Source organism: Copadichromis virginalis, linkage group LG20, assembly GCF_057382275.1.
Source record: "Copadichromis virginalis isolate Kocher_CV1m ecotype Utaka linkage group LG20, C_Virginalis_male_GT1.1, whole genome shotgun sequence".
In the NCBI taxonomy this organism is placed as follows: domain Eukaryota; kingdom Metazoa; phylum Chordata; class Actinopteri; order Cichliformes; family Cichlidae; genus Copadichromis; species Copadichromis virginalis.
Window position 1 is genome coordinate 30,591,176 of NC_140637.1, and position 12,514 is coordinate 30,603,689.

At 41.5% G+C, this 12,514-nt stretch overlaps 1 protein-coding gene across 1 annotated transcript in view; it reads right to left on the minus strand.

The window, feature by feature from the left end:
• cables2b (Cdk5 and Abl enzyme substrate 2b) overlaps window positions 1-12,514 on the minus strand; it is a 44,259-nt gene that overhangs the window by 1,830 nt on the left and 29,915 nt on the right. The window contains exons 3-9 of the mRNA XM_085444630.1: window positions 11,792-11,869; window positions 9,332-9,440; window positions 9,062-9,230; window positions 5,889-5,986; window positions 1,969-2,075; window positions 1,607-1,726; window positions 717-801 (exon numbers count right to left, since the gene is read on the minus strand). Of these exons, the coding sequence (XP_085300756.1) occupies window positions 717-801; window positions 1,607-1,726; window positions 1,969-2,075; window positions 5,889-5,986; window positions 9,062-9,230; window positions 9,332-9,440; window positions 11,792-11,869 (766 nt within the window). The remainder of the gene's footprint in view (window positions 1-716; window positions 802-1,606; window positions 1,727-1,968; window positions 2,076-5,888; window positions 5,987-9,061; window positions 9,231-9,331; window positions 9,441-11,791; window positions 11,870-12,514) is intronic.

The window sequence follows — 12,514 nt, forward strand, 5'->3', positions numbered from 1 at the left end:
TGTAACTTAAACTCAGCTTTACAAAAACTGTCCCTAATCACATTTAATAATTTAACAAGGGGGGAATTACTCTTTCACACAGGGCCAAGTATGTAAAGAAATGTAATCACCAGTTTAGTTACTCAGGTTATCTTTGCCTTTTTTTTGATTTTCTGAAAAATAAAGTGTAACAAATGAGCATAAAGAAATAAAGAAATCAGGAAAAGGACAAATAGTTTTTCACAGCACTGTATTTGTAATCAGTGTTTCATTAGATATGATAAATGAGGTAAAACTAAAAAGATCCATAACTCCATAAAAACTAAAGAAATGTGCAACGATCGTCTGCTTGGTAGTAGCGTGCAGGGTTTTTGGTTTGGTGGTCGCAGAACTGAAACAATTAAAATCAATATTTTTGAGCCATGACAAAAGTGAATATGCAGCATAAATACAGTACAGTGATAATGCAGGACTCAATCAGACCTCAGGGATTCTCTCCTGCATGGTCTCAACACTCGACTATAAAGGACATTAACAGCCTCTAGTCCTGCAGCTCGAACACTCAGCAGGTCGTTTTCCACCTGCTCAGGTAGAAAAGCCTCAGAGGCTGAGCAAGAGGAACATGATCTGACTCACAAGGCAGATTTTTTCACTGACACTGTGTGTGTGTGTGTGTGTGTGTGTGTGTGTGTGTGTGTGTGTGTGTGTGTGTGTGTGTGTGTGTGTGTATTACATACGTCAATTAGATGTTTGACTTCCTGTTTCTTGAGGTCACTGCTGATCTTAGCTGCCAATAGGATGCATGCAGCTGAGACCAACTTCCTGTGAACAACATCAACAGTTACGTAACTGACAGGACATCAGGCCACAGAGTAAAAGCAGAGTAACAATGTAACAATGCAGACTGCTCGCTCTCTGGACAACATTTATTCTTAAAAGAATTATTGTCTTAGTTTGTAGTTTGTTTGAAATAATGTATCAAGTCTTTATCAGGTGTTTTCTTTGCGTTAACAATCAGTTTCTAATTATAAGACTTGTTGTCAGTTTTTGACTGAATCAGTCATCAGTTAGATCTTAAAGACCTTGAGTTGGATGTAAACATACTCTATAAAATAACTATAAATGTCACTGTGATGATGCACACACTTCAATAATAATTTTCCAGGCAGTTAACAGAGACAGGAGCTTTCCTTCATGTGGTTTATGGGACAGTGAGGACTTGAAGTTCAGTGCATCACAATCAAAGAATACAAACCATCAGCAACAGTGAGAAGTTTTTCTTTTAAACCGAGCTTATTGAAAATAAACACAAGGGGGAGCCACTTCCACACCTCACACTGTGGACTCCACACAGAAAACTGCAGCACAGCCACCTTTTAAGCTATCAGACAAATCTTGTTTTACGTTTTCTAACAGGAACACAATGTGATGAAGTCTTGAACCAATCAGATTTTCTACCTGAGACTAATTATGGTGCAGAATCACTTATAATAACAATAAACAGAGCTAAACAGTCACACATGATCCATAGTCGTCATTAACCAACATTTCAAGCAGAGTGTGAAGCCTATGAACGAAGCAGAAACCGATGACGAGCTGTTTACATGTGGACGAGATTCGAACAAACCTGTTCTGCTTGTTGAGGCGACCCTGCAGCACCAGCTTTTCAAAGTAGACGTATGCCATCGCGAGGGTGACGGGCTGCAGGCCGCAGTCCTCCCCGACTATTCTCATCTCTCTCTTTAGGCTGAAAAAGAAATAAAGCATGTTCTAATTATTTAATACTCCCTTTTCACATATCTGTGTAGGTTCTTAGTCATCCAGGTCATGGTAATCTAAGGAGCGACTGGACTGCTTTAAGTTTCTTTAAGATGTTTCATGTCTCATCCCATGAGCTCCTTCAGCTCTAAGACCAAGTGGTGATCCAGTCGGCCCTTTTTCACATTACTGTGCTGAAATCCTTTCATTGGCAGAAATGAGAAACGTTACCTTCGGATTTTGCTGAGGGTGAGTTTAATGTGAGGAAACTTCTCCTTAAAAGTCTCGTTCATATCTTTCTTCAGATCAGACGGTTTGACATATTCTATAACTGTCGTCTGCAGGATAAAAGAACAAAGAGAAAAAGAGCAAAAGAAAATGAACCATACCAGAACAATAAGGAGCGGAAGAACGCATAAACAGAGCACAGAACACATTTAACTGTAAGCAGAGACAATGAGAAGTCAAACAGTTGTCAGTGAATGTAAATAATCTGATGAGGATGTAAACACCGACGGGTAAATATTTCTTTCTGTGACTTATTGTTGCAAAGATGGCACCATTTCTCACGCAGGGAAACTCATTCATGCTTTAGTTTACAGTCTTTCCAGGTATTGTGATGACTGTTCGCAGGAGTATCCAATAACCTCATCAAATCTGTTCCAAAACAGCTGCACTGACTTTACACACTAAATAAAAGTCAAACTCCCCTGCTGATTATTTTTAAATCTAACAACGACGCAGGCTTTGGTTCCACTGAGTCGGTCCGTCTCTGTGTCTGTCCTGTTATGGACAGATCACCTGGTCACTGTGCACCCAAAACACAGTCTCAAGCCCCACCTCAGCTGATTTCTTTAAGCAGTTAAGAAAATGGATTGATGGCTCAATACTTTGACGTATTAGATCACATTGATCTTATAGAAATCCAATATTGCCACACAGCATTCCTGCTTTTTCACTAATAGCCTCAAACACCCAAAGGCAGCTCTGCTCTCTCTCCAGTGGGTTTGTTTTATTTTGCAAACTTAAGAGGGCTCCTTTAACCACATGTTGCATGTTTACAACTTTCATTATTTAAATGGCACACAACTCAACTTAAGTGAAGAAACAGACACACCTTTCCATGAAACAGCTTTAAAGTCACCAGCATTAAGAGGTGACAGTGAAGAGCTGCAGGTTCCTCAACAGTTTCTTTACAGCTCAACTCAGTTTAGACCTTAATCCTGATATTTAGTCACATACATGCTCATGTCAACACTTCCAAGGCCTAATTTAATGGAGAGAAGCCTGCGAGATAATCCTGGTAGACAGCCTGATCTAAACCTTATCATATGCAGGTAACATGCACCATTTCCATGTAACGCACCAAACTGGTGTGGGTGGGGGGTGTTTTGTAGTTTAGGCGACATTGACAGTAGGTGGTGAAATCACACTGTGTAATACTAACACACACACACACACACACACACACACACACACACACACACACACACACACACACACACTTGCTCACAGTAAGCTCAGTGAAAAGCAGCTCACCTCAGCTGTAATCGTCTCATGAATTAAACACTGTGATACAGTGTGTGTGTGTGTGTGTGTGTGTGTGTGTACCTGTTTAGACATCTTTGTTGGACCAAAAATTGGAATATTATTATATTTGTGGGGACCAACAGTCACTTATGAGGACAAAAGTGCCGTCCTCACGAGTTTGAAGGCATTTCTCAGGCTCAAAATGTGGTCTTAATGTCAGGGTTACGATTAGGTTCTGGTTAGGTTTAGGCTGAGGGTCAGGATTAGGCCGTCATTTTTGAGGGTTAGGGTGAGCGACTAGGGAATGCATTATGTCAATGAGATGTCCTCACTAAGATATCAAAACGAGAATGTGTGTGTGTTTGTCTATAGAGGGATCAAACTGAGCCGCAGCCTCTAGGACAGTGAAAAAGAAAAGAGCATGTGTACTCTGATTACTCTTACAATCATCTGTTTTATTCACCCTGTTTGTCTCTCCTTCAGATTTATTCCTGTTTATTAGAACATGAGAAATTAAAATTGGGGTTCAATGTGATCAATTTACACTTTTAATCTCCCCGAAGCACAGATGTTATTGTCTGACTCAACATTATAATTAAAATGTGTAAAAAAAATAAAATAAAATAAAATAAAATAGCCAAATACAGAAATCCTGCCAGTTACCAGAGATTAGTGAGTATCTGACTTGGATGATGCATTAATTCATGTGATGACATTAAACGGATTAGATACCACCTACTGGTGTGATCAGCTCAGTTTTTACTGAACCTGTTATTCATATGAGTCACACACCAGTGAGCCAAAAACACTATGACCCTGTACATGGTGAATAAGGTTGATTATTTCTCATCAGTGTTGTTGTCACCACTATAAGACAGTAAATGCAAAGCTGAGAGTTGCAGTCATCCTAAAAACAGCAGCAGGGGCAGGTGTAAAGTCACGGGTGTTACAGCCAGATGAGTCTGAGTCAGAGCCGCCCCGAAACATCGAGGCTCGTTGGGCGCTCCCCGTGAGCTGACGATTACCTTCAAACAGTCATCTGAGATCGGCCCAACAGTGAAACACCAAGAGGGTGTTGGAGGATGTGTTGGAATAACAGTGGCTCCAAATCTTACAGGACTAATAGGATCTGCTCTTAATGTCTTGGAGCCTCCACACATCCTGCTGAATCCCTGCTGTGGCAGGTCGGAGCTTGTTTTGGTGGTGCAAGAAGCACCGAGAGCAAATTAGATCAAAGTGGTCGTGTTGTTTTGGCTGTCGTTATGATGAATTCTTTTAATTAATTTAGAAACCACAGCTCTTTAATAGCTCACATGTGTTTCAGTAAGATTTCTGATCGTGTTCAGAGAGGTGCTGGACCCAGCTGAAATCTGATTGGCCCCTGTGATGCGCCACCCCGTCACTAATCACTGGACAGGGTGTGCAGGACTTCACTGGTTGGATCTTTACAGATGCATAAACATCACAGACATCAAACACTTGTGGTAAGCATGATGTTGATGTCGATTTCATGGGGGAGGGCTGGTGATGACAGGAAAGATTACAATGTTTACAAGTTCAAAGAAGCGTATTTATAAGATGGAAATTGGTAATCAGTATAAGTCTGATGGGACTTGAACGTAGCATGAGCGTGCTGCGATGCACAGACAGCTCAACAGTGGTGCTTAGCATTTCATCAGCCACAAAGCTTCATGACAAGGTGCTTTTCTGGACTTTAGTTTGTGTTAACCTCTAAATCTGAGAATGGGTGCTTATTTCAAGCATTAGTTAGCAGCTAGTTCACAACTATACTGGGATTAAACTAGCATCTTGTGAGTGCAGTTACAAACATTTCTTATTGAATTTTCTTTCATATTCATTCACATTTTAAATCTTATTTCCAGAACTGAACCATCCATAAACTCAGGAGTTACAAACAAGAGGTGTGCTCAACCCTGAAACAGAGTCTGAATCTGAATGGAAGTCCCCCAATGCCAAAGCTTTCAGTGCAGATCTCCTGAGATTTGAACTTTTCTTTTTCATGTATTGTTTTTGTTACTAAACTTGATTTATTTAACTCAACATTAACATTTTTGGTCAACAGACTGATGCAAGCTACAAATATTAGACCTAATAAGAGCAGCTCCTCAGAATAAGCCCATATTAGATCCGTTCTTGTTATCAGGCAAAAGAATTTGGGAATGCTGTCTCCAAATTGCTGCCGTACCAGGCCGCAGCTTTATGATGAAGGCTGTTAATCCTGATGATGCAGAAGAAAGAAATCTGTTTTAGATTAAGGCTGGAGGCTCCGAATTCAGTTACTGCCAAAATGACTGTTTAAAATCTGTCTTGCTGAGGTCACTTAAACCCAAAAATGTGCTTATTTTTAGAACTTTGATAAGATAACACACAAACACAGCCTAGTAAGGGCTACAGCACCAGGTTCGCAGTGCTACAGACTCCAAAGTGTATTAGTTTACTAAAACCATCTGTCCTCTCACAAAGCTCATTAAAGGTGTCAAACAGCCTGCGGAGCTCTGAACGTGGTGTGAAGGAGACGCACAGCTGTCAGCGATTTGCTCCGTGTGGGCGTCCTCGAAAATAAACAACTATATTTCAAACCATCTGCAGTGTTTTCTTACCATGTAAGAGGCGAAGATCAGCACTCGTTTGTGTTTGCCGCAGGGCCACTGGGGGTCACTGAGCAGGTTGGGGTCATAATCCATCACATCCTCCACACCTGGACAACAATACACATCGATTCAGAAATATCGTCAAAAGAGCAAAACCGAGGTGAGGAGAGTAACACGAGGTGTCATCAACAAGTTCTCTGACTCACAGCAAAAACATTTAGTGCATCTAAGCACGATCTGTCTGCAGACAGTTAAGGAAAAGAGAATTTTATCCATTTTCCTGTTTCTCTGACCAAGTCCTGATAATTTGTCTTTGAGGGAAAGGGAAACCTCTTTGATGCAACATTACCAGCTTGAAATTTGGCTCCTGTCCTACTCCAGCTCACTCCTTTGTGCACCTCTTAACTGCTTTCAGCTCAACCACTACTTTCTTTTAACCCCCAGGACATCTGCCCTTCTGCCATGAACCTCACAGAGTCTACAGACATCAACTTTAGACTGACAGGGCCCCACTCGGTGATCAGCATTGGTGACAACAGTTAGGTTCACGTAAAGAGGTGTTAAATGTTAAATGTCCCAGGATGTCAGTGCAGAGCTCTACTACAACATCCTGAGACATTTAACATTCGTTTCAAACTGTTAAGGCAGAGGTGTCGAACTTAGTTTAGTTCACGGGACACGGGAGTTGATTTTAAGAGGGCCATTATTGCACAAAAACTTATAAAAGCAAATTTATTAAACTGTTAACAGAGTTTATGCACAGTTTGCAGACATTCACATTCAGAAAAATCTCAGTTTTTCCTCATTCAGTCAGTGTAAAGTCTTTACAAACAAACTGTACCGGGCTGTGGTCGACTCCTTTGTCACGTGGTGTGAGCAGAATCATCTGCAGCTCAACGTGGCAAAGACCAAGGAACTGATCGTGGACTTCAGGAAGACCAGGAAACACTTGACCCCTGTTTCAATCCAGGGGGTCAGTGTTGACATTGTGGAGGACTATAAATACCTTGGAGTACACATTGACAATAAACTGGACTGGGCTAAAAACACCACAGCACTTTACAGGAAGGGCCAGAGTCGTCTCTATTTTTTGAGGCGACTGAGGTCCTTCAACATCTGCCAGAAAATGCTGAGGATTTTCTATGAGTCTGTTGTGGCCAGTGCGATCCTCTATGCTGTTGCATGCTGGGGGAGCAGGCTGAGGGTCGCAGATGCCAACAGACTTAATAAACTGATCCGTAAGGCCAGCAATGTTGTGGGGATGGAGCTGGACTCCCTCAAGGTGGTGTCGGAGAGGCGGATGCTGTCCAAGATAAAGACAATGTTGGATAACACCTCCCACCCACTCCATGACATGTTGGTCAGTCACAGGAGCACGTTCAGTGAGAGACTGAGATTACCGAAAAGCACCACTGAACGACACAGGAAATCATTCCTGCCTGTGGCCATCTCCCTGTACAACGCATCCACTTAACACACTGTTTGCTGCTACAGCTACACATGTTTCTTTTCCAAATATTTATTTATAAGTGACTTATGTATGTATGTATGTATATATATGTATATATTGTACTATTCTTAGTTAGTGTATTGTCTGTCTTGTCTTAATGTTGGTTTAAAATGGAGCACTGTAACAAAAAATAATTTCCCCCAGGGATCAATAAAGTATTCTGATTCTGATACCATTAGAAAGTTACAGAAACCCATCAGCATGGCTCCTGGGGTTTAACCACTTTATTCTGGTTCTTTATCAGTGACAGTGATAAAACAACCACACTTATGGCAAGATTGATTGAGCTGCAATACAGTGCTTCCTGTTGAAAAGTCTAAATTGTTTGTCCTTCATCTTAGCAAGTCTGAACTCTGCAAAGTCACCCAGCTGGCTGGCTTCAAACTCCTGGGCATGTGTGCACATTTGGCATCCCAACTATGGCACAGAGTATTGTGCTTTTTTGGGGCTATGCCAAACACATTGCTCCCTAACAACCTCCCCGATCATCAGAATTCAAAGAGATCTTTGTCCTCTTTCCCCAAAATGAAATTGCAGTGGTGGAGATCCAGCACATGACCTCCGCTGTGCAGGTTCTAGTGATCGAAAAAGAGCTGACTGGGTGCGATCTGAAAATGGCAGCAGCACCAAAATCTATCATTCTGATATCTGCAGAGATTGTCTTGTTTTTTCCCTCTGGAATCAAAAGACAAAATGGATTTGAGAACCACCTGTGAACTTTACCAAGCCTTCATCTGGTTTCATATTGTGGCCTAAAGAGCATTTCATCATCCAATCACCATTTCATCCATTTAGTGTTTGCTGGCCCTCTGCTGCCACCAACTGTGAATCAACAGAAGGCGTCCAGGCTTTCTTTCATAGTGCTACCAGTGGTCCAAGCATCTATGCACAGGTACAAGAGCAGCTCTGTACTAATCGACAGCTAAAAACATTATGCCATTTATAACTGAGTAAACGAGTCTTTGGTGTTTCTGTCAGTACTTAACAATCATATCAGTCTTAAGAGCTGCGAGTCTAAAGAAAAACGTCACCAGAGGACTAAAAATATCGAACCTGCTGCGCACGGCCTCACGCTCACACACAGCTGTATTGTGTTAATGAAAGGTTGTGGATTAGAAAGAGGGGTTTAGAGGCTAATTCAGGGCTCTGTCACTGTGGATGTGTGTGTTTACAGACACAGGATGTGAGGACATGCTCATACACATGTGTTTAAAATATAAAGAGGATGATGCTCCAGCACAGCTGCAGCAGCTCTCGTTTGCTCTCTTCATCCCAGCATCCTGTGTTTGTTTTCTCTTCCTCACGTTACATCCTTCTTTAGCATTTCAATCCAGAAATGTTTGAGCAGTTACAGTTCAGCCTCTTTTCTGAAATCTCAGAATTCAAGGAAACAGATCAGTCATATCGCTCAGAGTCCTAATGCACCATGACTGTGCTGTTTCACAGTTTGAACCATAAACAGACGGTGTTTTTGTTGTTCCCTTTAACATGATAAAATCCTTTAACTGTGTCTGTGGCTTGATGTCAGTAATTATCTACATTACATCTAATAAATGGCCACATCTTTGGTGAAATTTATTTTTGACAGTTTTAAACTGTTGCTAGAAAAAAAGAATCATTATTATTTTTAGGAGACGTGCACGCTGTGACTGAGCTCGGTTCCATTTCTTACCCAGATCCAGTCCCACGGTGCTGCTCAGCCGGCTGGGCGGGTAGCTCCTGCCCGGAATGCTGTGTGTGCTCCTGGAAACGGGAATCTGCAGCGTCAGGTCGCTGGCAGACGACGGCTTCTGCCTCACCAGCGCGTTAGTGGGGTACAGGAACTGTGCGTATGACACAGACTGACACAGAAAGAGAAAGATTATTATTAACTGAGCTCTGACCACAAGAAACTGTTTTGGATCATAAAAGCATCCATGAGAAGTAGGTCCACATTTTCTACCCTGCCATAGGTGTCCAGGTGAAAACCCTCTAGCCCCGGCAGCATTTCCAGGGTGGTAGAGATGTTTCCAGACGAGTGTCTCCTCCTGGGATGATTTAACGAAGGATCACTGGAGAAAAAAAGGCATCAAGAAAAGAAAGAGAGCGAGAATTATTGATAAAATGTTGGTAAACAGCCTGCCTGTAAACACACAGCAGACGGCTGCACTGTCATACAGTAGGAATATTTGGTTCCCAGTTCTTCCGACTCGTGCCCTAGCTGAAACCAGTCCAAACATCTGCTGCATCTGGAGCAGAAACCCCTCAGTGCAGCTGGTTTACCTACAGGAAATTAAATTAAGGACAACAGCAATAAAAGATTCACAACACCATAAAACAGATTCAGAAGTTAGCAGCAGCTTCGGTTTGCCACAAGCCATCAGCTAGCATCGTAAAGAAACTGCTCGAGCGTTTCAGACGGGTCACGCTGTGGTTTGTTTCTCTAATAATCACAGTTCAGCCTCGTGTCGCTCCGAGACACGACAGACACTGAAAATGAATCGATGAATTAATCATTTATGAGCAGTTCATCACAGCCTGAGCACAACTGAAATTACACAAAAATACAACTTTGTTTTGCAATTATCACTTTTTTACTGCAGACTTAATTTCAAACTGATGGATTTTTATGATTTATAGAAAATGAATCCAAATAAATTTCTTTCTGGAACCGCTACAACAAAACATCTTTATTCACACTGAAAAACCTACCTCATTAAATATAATCTTACTCTCTGTGTAATACTAGATGTACACAGCATACGACTTACACCCTTTCACTGTACATACCAGTTCATTTCACAGGTTTAATTCTTTCCTTTTCCTTATATGATCTGACTGTACTTTAACCATTTCATAGTGATTGTGTGCTTTCCAGATGCTACACCTAATTCCCAGACTTCCTGGATTTAGTTTTTTATATTTTAACATGTCCCACAGACAACCACCTGCGTGACAGGAGCCATGCGGCGCCTCCCTCCTCCTCTGCAGAATCGCACGTTGGCTTGAATAAGATTTCAAACTAAACAGATAATCGTTTACGGGATGAAGGACACAAAAATGCTGAAACTCTGAAGTATAACACGTTGCTTTTTACAAACTAATTAAAAAAAAACCAACATTGATTGAATTAAAATGGTTGATATTTAATATATTTTCCATTGATTTTTTCTTACCTAATTTGTTTGTAATTTCAGTAAGTTTCTTCTGGCACCATCTGAAACCATCTATAAATGGGAACTAGAGGGAACTGAGAATGTGTTCATGATAATAGCTGCGTACATTACATGTGCGCATGGTGCGAGTGTGACATGACACAACATGCACTAAGACTTCTCAGAATTTCAGCTGAGAAAAAAAACGTGCGTTTGTGTGAACACAAAGAGAAAAAAATTGATCAGGATGACTTGTCTATTGGAGAGAACAGCATTATTGTTGTTTCCATTATTGTTTCTTCTTGTCGTTACTGTGAGATGTTTGTGTGTGATCGTGGTGTTTGTATGAGTCATCAGCCACTCAGACCTAAGGTCAGGTCAGAGGGCTCTGATGCACATGGGAAAAAATCATCCCCCTCCGAACAAACGGCTCTTCTCCCTCATACTCCTCTGCATCATCCCCTCTTCTACTCTCATGTCCCTTTGTCTCACAATGAAGAAACGAGACCTCGGCTACTTCTACTTCCCTACCTCTACTTCTCGTAAGTGTCCAAGCATTGTTCCCTCTAGTGATTTTCTGGGCCCCTTGTGCATTTCCTTGAAACTTGTGTATTCATTTTCTTTGTTGCTGTGCAGGATGAACCAGCAGTGTATGGGAACAGCTGAAAAGCTCACGTTTCTTCATGTTTAAAAGTCCATCTAATAAAGGTCTCGGATTTTTGAGAGCTGCAGGACAAACATTTCCTTTCACTCCACTTGGTTCACTCTCTTAGTTACGGCGCTGCCTCCTTCCTGCCTAGTGAACAGCGACAGGGGTAGTTACTGGTCTAAACCTCTGCTTGGGCTAAATCTCTGAAAACTTTTTATTCACATGCTTCTAAATTCATTTGATGGTCTGCACGAATCTATTTTTGCGAGTGAAACCTCCACGCTGTTGAGGCCATCACCAGCATCACCTGCCAGTAGAACAGCCTCTTTATCTCAGCAACCTCAAACATTTCCTTTCATGTGAAAACAGCTACTGGCAGGATGAAGATAACTATATATAAGGTTTCCTTCAGCCAGCTTGCTTCAGGTGAACTTAGGCCAGCGATGACCAATTCAGTAAATAACAGTTTTAAATAAGCCAGCAGTGTTTAAATCAACTTTCCACAAATACTTTTTTCCCCCTGCCATCAGCCCATTGGTTATGTCGAACCCTTTTTCTTGATTTCATCATGAGAGGCAGAAGGTGGGAGTACATAAGCAGATGTGTCTGTACGGATTACCTGAGGTAGAAGCTCTCTCCGTAGGGAAGAACAGAAAAGGCAGCACACAGAGACCTCTTAGCACAGATGAGCACGATTCTGAAACACAAACAAAAACACACATCAGTGGTTATCGTGTTTTGACATCTGTCCAGCTGAATTACTTTTCTCCATCTGAGGCATTTTGCTGACTAAACACACACAAAAACAGACAAAGTTTCAAAATGAAGACGCTAACTCTGCATCTTTGTGGTGAAATGAAGATAAAGCTAAATCCCAGGGTAAATTTAAGGATTGAAAGTTTAAAGGATCATATCGCTCCTCAGCATGGCGTAATATTTACTCACCGTTAAAGAGCAAAACACACAAATGCACACTTGACACCAACTTAATTGAGTTAAAGGCTCCAGCTGCACCCTTACCCTCAATTCTGCTCAACTATGACATGATATAATAGAGTTTCATTATGGAGAACACAGTGTGTGCGTGCACGTGCATGTCCGTGTTTGTTTTTTATTGCAGCTCCTCTGAGTATAAACCCATCTGGAGCAGAGACTACAGCTTGCTGGCCTGGTTTTGGTCTCAAGAGGAAAATGTTTGCAGTCATTATATTTGGCTCAGGAACCAAGAGACTAAAAGATTATGTTTTCACACATAGTGAATAAACACACTTAGCTCAGAGCTGAACAGATAATTGTCCAACATGCAGCTTCTCGGTCAGTTAGAACAACTTTGTCTGTCAAG